This window comes from Diabrotica virgifera, chromosome 2, assembly GCF_917563875.1.
Source record: "Diabrotica virgifera virgifera chromosome 2, PGI_DIABVI_V3a".
In the NCBI taxonomy this organism is placed as follows: Eukaryota; Metazoa; Arthropoda; class Insecta; order Coleoptera; family Chrysomelidae; genus Diabrotica; species Diabrotica virgifera.
This window is the reverse complement of record NC_065444.1, coordinates 129734378-129749145: the sequence shown is the minus strand read 5'-3', so window position 1 is coordinate 129749145 and position 14768 is coordinate 129734378. Positions and strand designations below refer to the sequence as shown.

The following is a 14768-nucleotide window of genomic DNA, read 5'->3' as shown; positions in this document are numbered from 1 at the left end:
TATATCGGCGTCCTTCAAAATTTGGCGCCCCGGGCGGTCGCCCGGCTCGCCCGCCCCTCTATCCCGCGCTGCACTGGAATATACATAGATGAATACATACTTATTACCTATATGTTGGAAAACTGAGAAATACTTGATGGATCAGTAGGGTGAAAAAGATATAATTGAAAATGTAGATGCTAAGGGACGTCTAAAGATAAAGGATATAAATATTAGGATAAGGAATGATAAGGGCGGGATTGATAAAAGATGCCAAAGACAACAAAAATATTCGTACAATTAATTATTTAACCTGTGTTTTTTTCAGTTTTATTTGTAACATAATTTCTGTATAATTTTTAATGATGCAAGACTTATTTTAAAACGTAAATAAAGTTCAATCAAGTAAAAAAAATATGTATGTACTATGTAAATTGGATGGAAAAAGTTGTCGATTATTTTCAAAAAATAGACTTTTAATACAATAATATTTTTATATAATTTCAAAATTTTTGTTTAATTTTATAAATTTTCATTTTCCTGGCATACAAAGCGAAATAATGGGGAAATCTATTCAGTAGATATTGGTGAAACTGCGGCTTGACATTGACAGATGACAAGTCATCTAACGCCCCCTTTCTCAGTCTACCGAAAAAGTGTTGAAAATTCACAAAACACAGGTCAGTTTTTGGCGAAGTCGACAAAGCTTTTAAAAAATTTGTAAGTTATTTCTCTTTAATTAAAATAATTCACATTCTTTTTGCACATATAAAGAGTTTAAATTTTCATATCAGGTGTGTAACGACGTGTTTACAAACGAGTAAAAACGACGATATCGGCGATTACCACCGGACTCGGGTCTATAATGGCAGCCAGCGATTCTGCAGGCGATGATTCTTTGTATCCCATTGCTGTTTTAATCGACGAACTCAAAAATGAGGATGTGCAGGTATGTATTCATTTTTAAAAAGTCATTACTTATATATCCATAAAAATCTAACAATTTGTGCTCAAAAAACATAGGCTCCTGTTAACCCTTTCTTGTTTAAAGTGACATCATTCTTGTCAGATCTTCCTGGATTGAAAATATAACATAAAATTATTTATAGACCAGCTTATAAATTGAATCAAGGAAGTATAGAGTAATTGGATTGGATTATAAAGGTTGTTAAATAAATAACGATATATTTGATTTGAAATATGTTTTATGATTCATTTTGTGAATCAGATAATCTTCAGTGTAAGTTTATTGTTTTAATTATAGACCAAAACATTATCAATTTTCATATCTAATTAACCTAACGATAATATCATTATGATGAAAAAGTACAATCTTAAATTTTTATTGCATTTTTTTACTTTGTTGAGCCACTTTGTTGTTCTTTTTATGATATAATTATTGTTTTACTACTACCTATAGTAAAATTAGCATACAAGCCAAGTAAATAAGTTTAAGTTTGACATTTAAAATATTTAGAATAATAAATGATTAGCTTTCTTCATTTAAGGCCATGGGTACATAATTCGCAAATATTTTACGGCTATCCCTACTTCTGTCTTTAGATGGCAAATTATGTGTAGTAAAATTCACACTGGTATGGATATATAAACATTACTAGAATGTCATTCTACTTGAAAATGTCATCATTAACTTAAAGACAGTGACGTTTTATCCATTGGGCGCCCAGGGGCATGGGCCCCGGAGGGGCCCATAGGGATCCTTCTTTTTATTTATAACAAATTAAAGTCCGCTAAATAATCGAGGACCATATTTTTTAAATAGAGAAAAAGACTATGAAATACCTGCGATTCGGTCTGATTTTAAGAATGATAAATAAGGACTGTGACAATTTTTAAACCAAAGAGCGATTCCTTAAAAAATTGTAAAAAAATTATGAAGCTGGAGGCAAATTACAAAGCTTATTATAGAAGATTAAATGAAAACAACACTTATAGAGTAAAACCCAATGGAGGCAAGAAGAAGTGTTAAAGCTGTTTATTGTTACCCGTGCAAATTATTTTCAATTAAAAAAAAATAGTTTAACTGATTTTGGATATATTTTACCCACTGGAAATATTTGAATAGTTTACTCAAATCTCAGGAAGAAAGTAAATTCCATCTGAACCCTATGGTTACATTAATAACAAGATCATCAGTTGGAGTTAGATGGATCATCAGTTAAATTAGAGTTATAGACGCTGGCTTAAAAGAATAAGTAGAACGCGAAGCTGACTATTGAGTAAAGGTCCTAAGAAGAGTTGTTGTCACCATTAAATTACTTGCTTCTCAAGGACTAGCTTTTCGTTGATCCCATGAGAATTTAAGGAGTCGTTATAAGGAAAATTACTTAAGTTGTCTGATATACCTTGCTTTTGACAACTTCTTAGCTCAGCATTTACAGCGGAATGCGAATAAAGAAAAAGGTTCAGTTAGTTATCTGTCTGTCCAAACTTGCAATGAATTCCTGAAAGGGATGAAAACAAATCATGTAGAAACTTTTGACGCTGTAAACTTTACTTAAAAACTATGGATTCATCAAACATATTTGTGGAGTTAAGCACTAATAGAGACAAAAAATCAGCAATTAGAAGTGAAGCCAAGGCACTGCATAATAAAATGGATACCTTTGAGACAAGTTAACTTGGATACTCTATTGACACTGATTTGGGCAAGAATTTTAAAACGAGTGAATGCAACAAGCAAAACGTTAATAACTGTGGACTTGAGCGTGTCAATTGGAGTAGAATTAATGACATTTGTTGGAGACGTAAGAAATAAATTAAGCAAAATTGAACTAGAAGCCAAATTTTTTTTTTGTGAAGGCAATAATCCCAAACATATTCTATAGAATTGGCCTTCAAGAAAAACAAAGAGAAAATCATTTTTCGATGAAGCAGTTGAAAGTGAAACAATTTTAAGCAAGAGATATTCAGAATTGAAGTACCTATTTAATGTTATATGCCTCAATATTTCTCAAGATCTTTTAAAGAAAATATAATGCAACAAAGATGTTACATCAGCTATTAGATGTTTTTTTACGCTAAATAAAGAAGAAGTCAAATAGTGAATTAATATTTTATGCGAGGAATATAAAAAAGTTGTTGATGAAACCAAAGAGAACTTGCCAAGTGAAATTATTCATTTTATAACGTTATGCCAAAATTTGAATAAACATTTGAAAATTTGTTGTCATCCAGGATGTAAAGGCAACTTTTGCCAATTTTTAACTTAACTACAAATTTATTTGACGATACCAATTTCTAATGCGTCAGGCGAGCGGTCTTTTTTGGCTTTAAAAAGAATAGTCCAGGGTAATAAGGTTTTTTCCATGACACTTGAACAGCCAGGGTGCTGAAGCGTTTTTTCGACAGGTAATACCTATAAAAGCAAATTGTAACTATTTCCTGCGTAGGATCTGGCGGCCATTTTTATTTATAAACAGTTAAGTGTCAAAAAATGGCATTTTTCACTTTTTTTTCAAGTCAATGGAAAACAGGAAAACTTATGGTTTTTTTAGTACAAATATCTTCGAGATTATGGAAAAAGCTTTAAAATGACGTTTTACAAAGTTTGATATACTCATTTATTGTTAATATAATTGCGAAAAAAGGTTGGAATTGCAAAAAAATTATTTTCGCAATAACTGTTGTAAAAAATAGTGTACAGCTTTGACATTTTTGTCAAATAAGGGTTCTTTGGTGCTTAATATGTGATAAAAATGTCAAAGCGATTAATTCAATTGGTTAAATTTTATTTAAATTGTTTATCCCAGAGAGCATTTTTTTGCAGTAACATAAGTCAGAAGAAAATAACGTTAGAACCATTCCACAGGTGTCAAATGAAAGAGCATGAGCTATATTTTCAACTTGGTTTAAAAAAGTGAATAATAAATGCATTTATTAGTAATAAATAATTATGCAAAAGTATCTTAAATCTTTCCTTATAAACTTTTTATTTTGTTATATAAGAAATTATACATATTTATTACAATTTTTTATCAATTATGATATAGATAACATTACTTGGTAGTTGTGCACTTAAATCAGGGTAAAAAAGTTAATTTTTTTAGAAAAAATTATTCAAAAATTTCATAAAGAAAAATTGACGATACTTTGCATAATTATTATTTATTACTAATAATTGCATTTTTTATTCACTTTTTTAAACCATGTTGAAAATGTAGCTCATGCTCTTTCATTTGACACCTGTGGAATGGTTCTAAGGTCATTTTTTTCTGACTTATGTTATTGCAAAAAAATGCTCTCTGGGATAAACAATTTAAATAAAATTTAAACAATTGAATGAATCGCTTTGAAATTTTTATCACATATTAAGCACCAAAGAACCCTCATTTGACAAAAATTTCAAAGCTGTACACTAATTTTTACAACAGTTATTGAGAAAATATTTTTTTTGCAATTCTGACCTTATTTCGCAATTATATTAACAATAAATTCGTATATCAAACGTTGTAATACTTCATTTTAAAGCTTTTTTCATAATCTCGAAGATATTTGTACTAAAAAAATCATAAGCTTCACTGTTTTACGTTGATTTGACAGTTAATTGTTTATAAATAAAAATGGCTGCCAGATCCTACGCAGGAAATAGTTACAATTTGTTCCTATAGGTATTACCTGTCGAAAAAAGGCTTCAGTACCCTGGCTGCTGAAGTGTCACGAACAGGGTATATTTTTGTCTTATTACCCTGGCCTAGAATAAAGATACATTTATTGAAGGTCAAAGGGTCAAGAAAACCTGGACGCATTATCACTATCGTATTATAAAAAATGAAGAAGTGGAGCAACTGAATTTTGATAGTATTAATATAATATGACAGTTTGCTAATGCCTAGTCCAGAAAAAAAGTGAGCTAATTTTTGTCTTATATATTTTTTAGAATACGCCTTTTTGTTGGTTATGTGTTGTTCTGTAGAAATTTCTGTTTTTTTTTATATATATTTTTAAATGTCTCTTTTGGAATATTTTTTATGTTTGCTATTTTTCTCGTTTCTTATAAAAATCTTTTTTTTTTATTTTTAAAAATTTATGGGTTTTACAATAAACGTATATAGTTAATGTATGTGTTTTTTGTTAAAAAAGTTGTCAACGAATAGCAATGAAGGGGGCTTCTAAATCTCTAGTGCCCAGGGCCCGAAGTTAGGTTAAACCGGCACTGCTTAAAGAGATGGCTTTTGAATGTTCTTGGATAACTGTTGTTTGTATACTTGCAAATTATTAATTCAGATAATGAATATGATAATTTTTTCACTATGTATTCAGTGATTGTAATAATATATTATCTACAACAAAAACTAATACTCAATCGAGAAAAGAGGAAAAGTGTGAAAGTGATTTTTTAATAATATACCTATTGTTACTATGGAACGCTTACAATTTTGAACATGAAATAATACACAATAAATAACTTTTTATTAAGTTCACGTCTTAAATCAATTACAGTAGACTCGTGATTATCCGAGGTAACTGGGACCGTGACTACCTCGGATACGGAAAAACTCGGTTAACACTGAGATTGGTTATATTGATAGAAAAACACGTAAATAATCATAACTGTGGATATTTTAATGACAAAATTAATACAGTACTGTCTATAAAAGATAAAAACATTTACCTTATCAATATAACTGTTTAAAAAAGTCTTTGATTTTGCATAAGCTTTATTCCTCTTTTTTTGTAACCGATTTTGAATCGGCGATGATGCGTCAAGGTTGAAAATTGTAACTCACCTGTTATTACTTTTGCCTCGGTTAACCGAGGGGCTCGGATGACCGAGACTCGGATAATTGCGAGTCTACTGTATTTATCAAATACACTAAGGGCCGGTTGTTCGAACGCTAATCAACAATGATCACTATCAAATATTTAATTACTGTCACCAACTGTCAATGTCAACCTTGATTGGCTTGCTGAAAACATAATTAATTATAATTATGAGACTAGTTAACCAATTAACATAACAATTATTAACATAATTGATTAACTAATTTCATAATTGTAAAACATAATTATGTTTTCAGCAACCCAAACAAAGTTGACATTGACAGTTGGTGACAGTAATTAAATATTTGATAATGATCATTTTTGATTAGCGTTCGAACAACCGGCCCTATATATCAATATTATTTAACCAACAACTCAAAATATTCCTGATGCCATGTCAAATAATGTCTAACTGACAATATGCTGACAATATTCTATTCGACTAAGTGCGTTGTAAGACAAAGATAGATTTGGAAAATATTACCACCGACATTGTCTTCATTTTTTTTCGGATCCTGAAGTTTATTTTGAATGAGATATTTGAAATTAAAAATCACACTAAATTTTCTCTTAGTTTTTCACCCCTGTAACTTATTAAAATAAACATAGAAGTTCTCAGGGACTTTCGACCCTCGCTAATAACGTAATCGTTAATTCTGCATTTACATTTTTCAAAAATACCTATTAGTTTTCTCAGGATTAAAAAAAAAACGAATCCCCATTTGAATAGCATTGCAGCCGAAAATATGTACCGATCCTCTTAATAATGAGAATCTTGTATCTACTCTCTATCCTTTCATTCTAGTTAGTTTTTCTTATCTTATGTTTCCTATTTGATTCTCCTATTTAGATATTTTTCGCAGTTCGTCCTTTTGCTCTGAGATGCATCACCACTGTGTTAACTCCATTATTCACCTGAAATGATATTTGAGCGGATTCTGAATCTATAATATATATTGTTCGTCCGCTATAACTTTTCCCAGGTGTCACGATTCATTTTCAAACAAATTAAGTCAAAACATAAAGTGAAACTTACTCCGATGTGTGTAGTATATAGTATACAGTATACAAAATGTATATATGGTACAGTTCAAGTTGATTCTCAGTTAGAGTTGACTATTCCTAGTTCGAGTCAACTCCAACTAAAACGAGCAATAAAAGTTGATTTGAAAAATTTAATTCAACTTTTACTAGTTTGAGTTGACTATTCCTGGATCGATTCAGTAAATGTTGATTATACGAGTATAATCTCACATGCTTTTTTGATAACTGTGTGTCTCTTTGTTTTGACCGTTTCAACTACTTATGATTTGAACATATAGGCCAGGAAATAAAGCTGAAAAAATGGCAAAACCTCGCAATTTTTTCGTCCAGCATCGATTTGTACAAAAAATTTGGGATTAAGCTCATTTTATCCTGTAGTTCATTTTCTATATTAAGCCGTTATATGCTTTTGGTTTTTTACGAGTGATAACTACCCCTAATTGTAAAAAATTATAAAATAACATTTTAAACTTTAATATGGTCAGCATTTGGTTTTTATTAGTTAAATATTGATTGTTTTATGCTTTACGGTATAATATCATAATATTTCAACTCTTAAAACCACTCTTGTTGGAGCTATATATAAAATTTATTTATCCTAAAAGAATGATTTCGGCTTGCATCAATTTGCATAAAAATTTGGGATTAGGATCATCTCACCCTGTACTTCATATTCTATATCATGCTCAGGGGATTATTTTTAGGGTTCTAAACTACCCCTTATTGTCAAAAATTATATAAAATCATTGTAAACCTTAATATGGGCAAAATTTGGTTTTGATTGGTTAAATGATTGTTTTATGCTTTAGGATATATCATATTTCAACCCTTAAAAATCACCCTTAGTAAAATTGCAATTTTTATAAGTAATTTAATAGATCTATACAGCAAAAAAATAGAATTACGTATAAAAACATTTATTTTGGTGGGTAGCTGAGCTCAGCTATTCACTGATTTTTTTGTAGAAAAAAGTATCTAGGTACAGTAGAACCCGCAAATTCGAACTAATTGGGGGGACAGCCTGTTCGGATTCCGAAAAGTTCAGATTATCCGAAAATTAGCCTAACTAAATAATTCAAAGCTTTCGTTGTCATTGATTTTGGGTCGCAACATGTTCTAGTAAGAGTGTGGACAATTTTTTTGGGACTCAAGTTGACTAGAAAGTTTATGTTTAACCTATTTAAGACTATTAGGTATAAAGTATGTATTCATTTTTAAGAAATTTTAAAATGTAAAAGTCCTATTAATCCTACATTGTTCAATTCTCTAGATTTACTCTCTATAATAAATATGTTTTTAAATTTTTGTCTTAAATTTTTAAATTTTTTTCACTTTTCGTTGGTTTGGATTTGCCGAACGTTCGGATTAGCGGGGTTCGGATTTGCGGGGTTCTACTGTACCTTATTTTGATCATAAGTCGCTCAATTTTTATGCTAGAAAGTTTTTTTTGAGAGGTCTAATTGTATACTTGAAAAAAATATTCTGTACGTTTTCCTCAAAAAATGCAAAGTTGTTCAGTTATTTGGCTTTGAATACTTCAAATTATACATTTGACGAAAAAAGCTAACCTTTAACATGCCGTATTTCAGTTTGTATTGGTTGTGGAAAAATTATAAAAAAAGGATTTTGTTTGTGTTTCTAAAAGATAAAATTTTTAAAGCTACAGTTTTTTGATTAAATGTATATTTTTTGAGTTATTCTCAAAAAACCCTCTAAAAAAGTTGATTTTTTCGTCGAAAAAATGTTATTTTTAACCGCGAATAACTCGAAAAATATTAGTTTTACAAAGAAAACGTAAAGAATATTTTTTTCTTAGAATTACATTTTCCACCGATTTCCATAATTAAAATGTAATAAAAAATTCCCGCCCCCAAGATGGGGTGGCAACCACCACTAAGATTTTAGCGTACAGCGGCATGATATAGAAAATGATCCTTGGGCTATTCCCTACCTTCTGTGAAAATTTCAAGTAAATCCATGCTGGACGAAAAAATTGCGAGCCAAAATGCTTCATTTTCTGGCCTAATATTCAGTAACATTATTAATTTAATTTCTAGAATCGGTTGTTTATGTGAATCAACTCTTACTAAATGGCATTGGGAAGAGCATACTTTAACTAGTTGGAGTCTACTTTTACTAGTAAATGTTGAATAAAAATCTTCATTTTATATTTATAATCAACTTTTACTGAAACCAGCCGTTTGAGTTGACTCGAACTAGGAATAGACAACTCCAACTGGATAATCAACTTGAACTGTAACATATACACATCAACGTTCGTTTTACTTTAGTATAATTAATTTAATTTATACATATACAAAAGCAAAAACATAAACAGTGTCAACACAAAGAACAAATATTACAATATCTGTTGGATAACAGATCTAATAAGTTAAAGGAAAAAAAAAGAACATTACAATATAAAAAATGACGTCAAAGTTAGAATAAATAAAATATGGAAAAAAGAATGGAAAAATATTACAAGCATGTCAAAAAATTTATATTTTTCTTTACATCAAGAACTTCCTCCGCCACCTGAATACATATTTAAATATAACCTGCCAAAGCAAGATATTTCTACTATCGTCAGATTAAAAACTCGACACGGGAAATATGAGGCACATCTGCACAAATTAGGAATAATTAATTCATCAGTATGTTTTTGTGATAATGTTTCGATTAGAGATTTAAACCATATTTTCTTGGAATGCAAAATTAACGAGAGATATATAAATCAATTATATTACAATTTACGACAAACACAAGTTCATTTTCCAATTAGTATAGAATATCTACTAAGTTGTCATAAAATGGAAATATTTAAATTACTCATAAACTACTTGAAAGAAACAAATATAATCATTTAAGTGAAATACGTATAAATATAACAAATCTAATAAATTGAGGTAAGAATAAAATAAAAATCTGTGGCTAACGGACTCGCATCCAAGCCATTTTTTCACACTCACACACACACACAATATAAAAAACAAAGTTTAAGCTTAAAAATTGCTGATAGAAATTATATCATTAACATTGTATGTCCAACAAATGGTTTTTAAATATATCCAAGGAATTGCAGAATATATTTAAGTCATTTAGAGAATTCGCAAGTCTAAGTGTTCGTGGTAAAAAATTGTTGTAAGTATAGTTATATCTATGGAAGCTTATTGTGAAAAGTTTAAGTTTGTCTTGTTGACCGAGTAGGTACAAAAAGACTAATTTTTGACAGAAGATCGGGCAGCTACTATTACCATTAATAATGTTGAATAAGATTTTCAGATCTTTTCTTTTTCTACGGGTTTCTAATGAAGTAATATTCAATATCTGTGTAGCTACGATATAATATATGTTGTTTAAAAGCTACGTATCTGAGAAAGGTATGCTGAACTCTATCAAGTTTATTTTTATGAACTAGATAATATGGAGACCACACAGAGGAACAAAAATCAAGATGAGATCTAATGAGTGAGCAATATAAAATTTTCATTGAATTTATATCTGTGAAATCATGAGATGTTCTTTTAATGAAACCAAGCATTTTCATAGACTTTTGGGCAACGGTACTAATGTGGTGTTTAAAGCTGAGTGAAGAGTCTAATATTATGCCTAGGTCTCTGATTTGTGTGCATGATTGCAATGCTTGATTGTTAATAGTATAGTCATGTGTTAGCAAATGGTGATTCCTACAGAAACGCATAATATAACACTTACCAACATTTAATTCCATGCCATTAAGAGAGCACCACTGGGATAATTTATTAATATCTGATTGTAGTCCAAGAGTATCATCATGAGATCTTATTATTTATATTTATATTTATTTATTGACGGAAAACTCCATTTTACAATTAAAATTAAAAGTCAAAATTAAACATTGAACACAAGTTAACTTACATTACTTACAATTAAACTAACAACATCAAAAAATTAAAATCAAATTAAAATAATTCACGTGAAATAGTCCTTTTAAAAGCATTTAGTGTGACTCCCATAAAGTCTATATTTGGAAACTCATTTACACTAGAAACAATTCTATTTAAAGGCATATTTTCTGCATGACGTGTATTGCACGATCTAGCGGATAGCAAGGGACATCTTCTCAAATTCCTAGCTGGAACATAAAAATCTATTCGACCCAGAATGCTAGGTGCAACAATAATACCATTTAACACCTTAAATACGAAATTAAGGTCAAAGTATCGCCTGCGATCCTCTAGACGGTGCAAATGAAACATCTGCATGACCTGACTGGAATTCAATTGCATTCCTCTAGTACCTAATCTATACCGCAGATATCTAACGAATTTATTTTGAATCGATTCAATTCGATATTTGTGATTCTCATAACTTGGACTCCAAATCACTGAACAATACTCTAGTAATGAACGAACATAACTCAAAAACAATCCCACAATTACAAACAAATTATTAAAATCATATGACATTCTGATGACTAACCCTAATGTCCGATTAGCACGCGCAATAATGGCATCATAATGGTCCACGAAACTTAGCTTACTATCCAGCAACACACCTAAATCCTTAATTACCTGAACCCTAGATAAATCCACATCTCCTATCTTGTATTTAAAATCACTGGTGGTCTTATTACGTGAAAAAATAATATATGAGCATTTCGAAGCATTCAATCTAAGATTATTTTCCTGGCACCAATGTACTAAAGAATCCAAGTCTCTCTGCAAACCCTCACAATCAGATTCTGACCTAATGCATTTAAATATCTTCAAGTCGTCTGCAAATATCAGATATTCAGATGTAAAGTTCCTACCAATATCATTTACCAACAACAGAAAAAGCTTAGGACCAAAATGGGAACCCTGCGGAACCCCTGACACGGCTTCAAATCCATTAGAAACATCCTGCTGATCTTACTTGCAATGTTCTTCCTTGCAAATACGAAGTAAACCAAGCTAATAAAGAACCAGTGATACCAAAGTTTCTCAGCTTTGTAATTAAGACATTATGATCTAGTAGGTCAAAGGCCTTACTGAAATCGGTGTATATAGAGTGCACCTCGTAACCCTCATCCATTGCTGTACCTATACTATCGATATACAAAAAGAGGTTAGTGAGAGTAGAACGTCCGCCTACAAATCCATGTTGGTTGTCCGTAATAATGTTCCTAAAACAATTATCCAAACTTGGCAAAACCATTTTTTCAAATACTTTAGATAAGGCTGACTGAATACAAACTGGCCGATAATTTTTGATATCACTATGATCTCCTGCCTTGAAAATAGGACACAAAAAGGAATGTTTCCATCTGTTCGGGAAAATTCCCGTCTGGAGAGATTTATTAAGAACATATACTAATGGTTCACACAAGGACACTGCACTTTCTCTTAGGAACAAATTCGGTATCAAATCAGGGCCAGCCCCTTTATTGACATTTAATGACAACAACACATTCAGTAAATTGTCAAAAGTGACTTCGAGGTTACTAATTTCCACCTCCAGCTGTTGTGAGAAAATTTCATTACTCTCCAGGTTATCCAGAGATTTACCATTAAAAGTGCTGTATACAGTACCAAAATGTTTCGCAAACAACTCTGTTATTTTTTGTTTGTCATTCTCACTTTCCTCACCTAGAAACATAGAGCCAGGGAGAGCACCATGTCCGTTGGTTTTATTTTTGATGAACTTCCAAAATTCACCAGTGTTCTCATTTATTCTCACTTCCATCTTTGAAACGTAAGCATTTTAAGACTGCTCAGTGAGTGATGAGCATTCATCTCTCAAATTTTTAAATTGAATATAGTGGTGATACTTATTTGTAGTTTTATATTTTTTATGCGCAATCTTTTTGGCAATGACTTTACTCTTAAGTTCAGATGAGAACCAAACAGGAAAATTCGATCTTTTTACAGATATCTTTGGTACAAAAAGTTCAATTGCGTTCCAAATAATGGAATAAAAAGCATCTAAAATGTCATTTACATCCTCTAAACAGTACAACTCAATCCAATTGATCTGCAAATAATTATTCAAGGCACCATAATCCGCCTTGTGAAAGTTACAATAAATATTAGTTTCCAAACTGATATATTGATTATCAAATAATATTAATGCTTCAAGTGAGGGATGATACCTGTCACATGTTATTAAAGCTTCCGCCTTTTTTAGATTTAAATAAGTATCAGAGAAACACAGATCAAGAATTGAGTCATACTGGTTTTTAAAATAATTATATTGACCTAATCCTAAAAAATTGAACTCGTCACAAAACAAAATTGTAAAGCACTTAAGGTCATCAGCGAAAAGGAAAGCTTTTGTATGGGAAAAACAAGTGGTAATATCATTAATGAATAGATTAAATAGTAGCGGTCCCAGGTGTAAACCTTAGGGAACACCTGAAGTTACAGGAAAAATGTTGGAATAACAGTGATTTACTCTAACCATTTGAGTTCTGTTTTCTAAATAACTACATAACCACCTAAATACCAGACCATCAATACCATAAGAACGTAATTTATCTAATAGAAGGTCATGGTTTATCTTATCAAAGGCTTTAGAGAAGTCAGTGTACACTGAATCAACCTGCAAGCCCTCCTCCAGCAATCCCATCGGGTTCAGGTCCCTTATTAATATTCATTTGTGACAATCTATCATATATTTTTGATATTTGAATGTGGTAGGAAGACACTAACGTTGAAGTGGATTTGGCTATGGTAATAATTTAATCTTTGGTTAATATACACAGATGAAAAATGATTGGCAAATAAATTGGATATATCATTTCCATGAGAGGCAATAGAATAGTTTAGTTTCATTGTGTCAGGTATTATGTTGTTTTTTTTTGCTATTAACGAATTTCCAAAATGACTTAACAATAAGTTTAATGGAGTTTTCAGTTTCATTAATATAATTAGTATATAATATAATATATAATATAATCCCTTGTTAAAAGTTTACATTGGGCTCTAAGTCGACTAAATTCTACATAGCTTTTTGATGATCTGGTAGCTTTAAACATTTTATGAGCAATTTCTTTGTTATGTATTAATTCTTTAAGATTAGGTGTAAACCAGCAAGAAAATTTTTTAGAGCATACTTTTTTTAGTGGAACATCTCTCTCTTCAATCCTGACCCCCCGGAGGGAGTGTAGTGGTCGACGTGATGTCGTGTATTGTCCGTCTCCAAAGATCTCTGTCTCTGGTCATTTCTTTTAACTCATGCATAGGTCTTTTGCATATTTCTGTAATTTGATCGGTCCATCTTGTTGGGGATCTTCCTCGTGATCTTCGGCCTTCCACCTTTCCTTGTATAATGAGCCTTTCCATGTTTTCTGTGTTTGCTCCCATAACATGTCCAAAGTATTTTAATTGTTGGAGATATACTTTACTGGAGAGTCGTTGGCTAACTTTTAGCTCTCTTAAAATTGAATTATTTGTTCTATGGTCGGTCCAAGGAATTCGTAGCATTCGTCTCCAACAGAACATTTCAGTGGCATCTATCTTTCTTCTTTCCGAATTTCTCAGGGTCCATGATTCACATCCGTAGGTCAGTATTGGGAATATTAAGCAGTTGATGAACCTCATCTTTAACGCTCTTGAAATTTGACAGTCCTTCCATATTGTGGTCATTTTTGCTGTGCCGACTTTTGCTAGATCACATCTACATTTTATTTCTTCCTGTAGTGACCCTGTGTTTGTGATTAACACTACACCACATTAAGTGGAACATACAGGTTAATAATATAGTACAGAGAGTCATACAATATAGAAATCATTTCATTGAGTTGTTTATTATGTAAGAGATTGTCCCAGTCAATAGATTCAAATTTTTGGCGAATGGCTGTGAAATTTGCACTGTGAAAGTCGTAGTAGTATTCCATAACTGATGTTGTGCTTTTTTCAACTGCAAGTTGTAAAGTGGTTACTAGCGGAGAATGGTGAACATCTTGCTGGATCAGAAAATTGTGTGCTTTGTGTATTATT

General features: G+C 31.1%; 1 protein-coding gene across 3 annotated transcripts in view; it reads left to right on the top strand.

Annotated features, from left to right (window-relative positions):
• The first annotated feature begins 562 nt into the window (after nucleotides 1-562).
• LOC114337178 (serine/threonine-protein phosphatase 2A 65 kDa regulatory subunit A alpha isoform) overlaps nucleotides 563-14768 on the top strand; it is a 65613-nt gene continuing 51407 nt past the window's right edge. For all 3 annotated transcript variants that reach the window (XM_028287580.2, XM_028287579.2, XM_028287577.2), the window contains exons 1-2: nucleotides 563-699; nucleotides 774-928. In XM_028287580.2, coding sequence (XP_028143381.1) covers nucleotides 845-928 — 84 coding nt within the window. In that variant the 5' untranslated portion in view covers nucleotides 563-699; nucleotides 774-844. The remainder of the gene's footprint in view (nucleotides 700-773; nucleotides 929-14768) is intronic.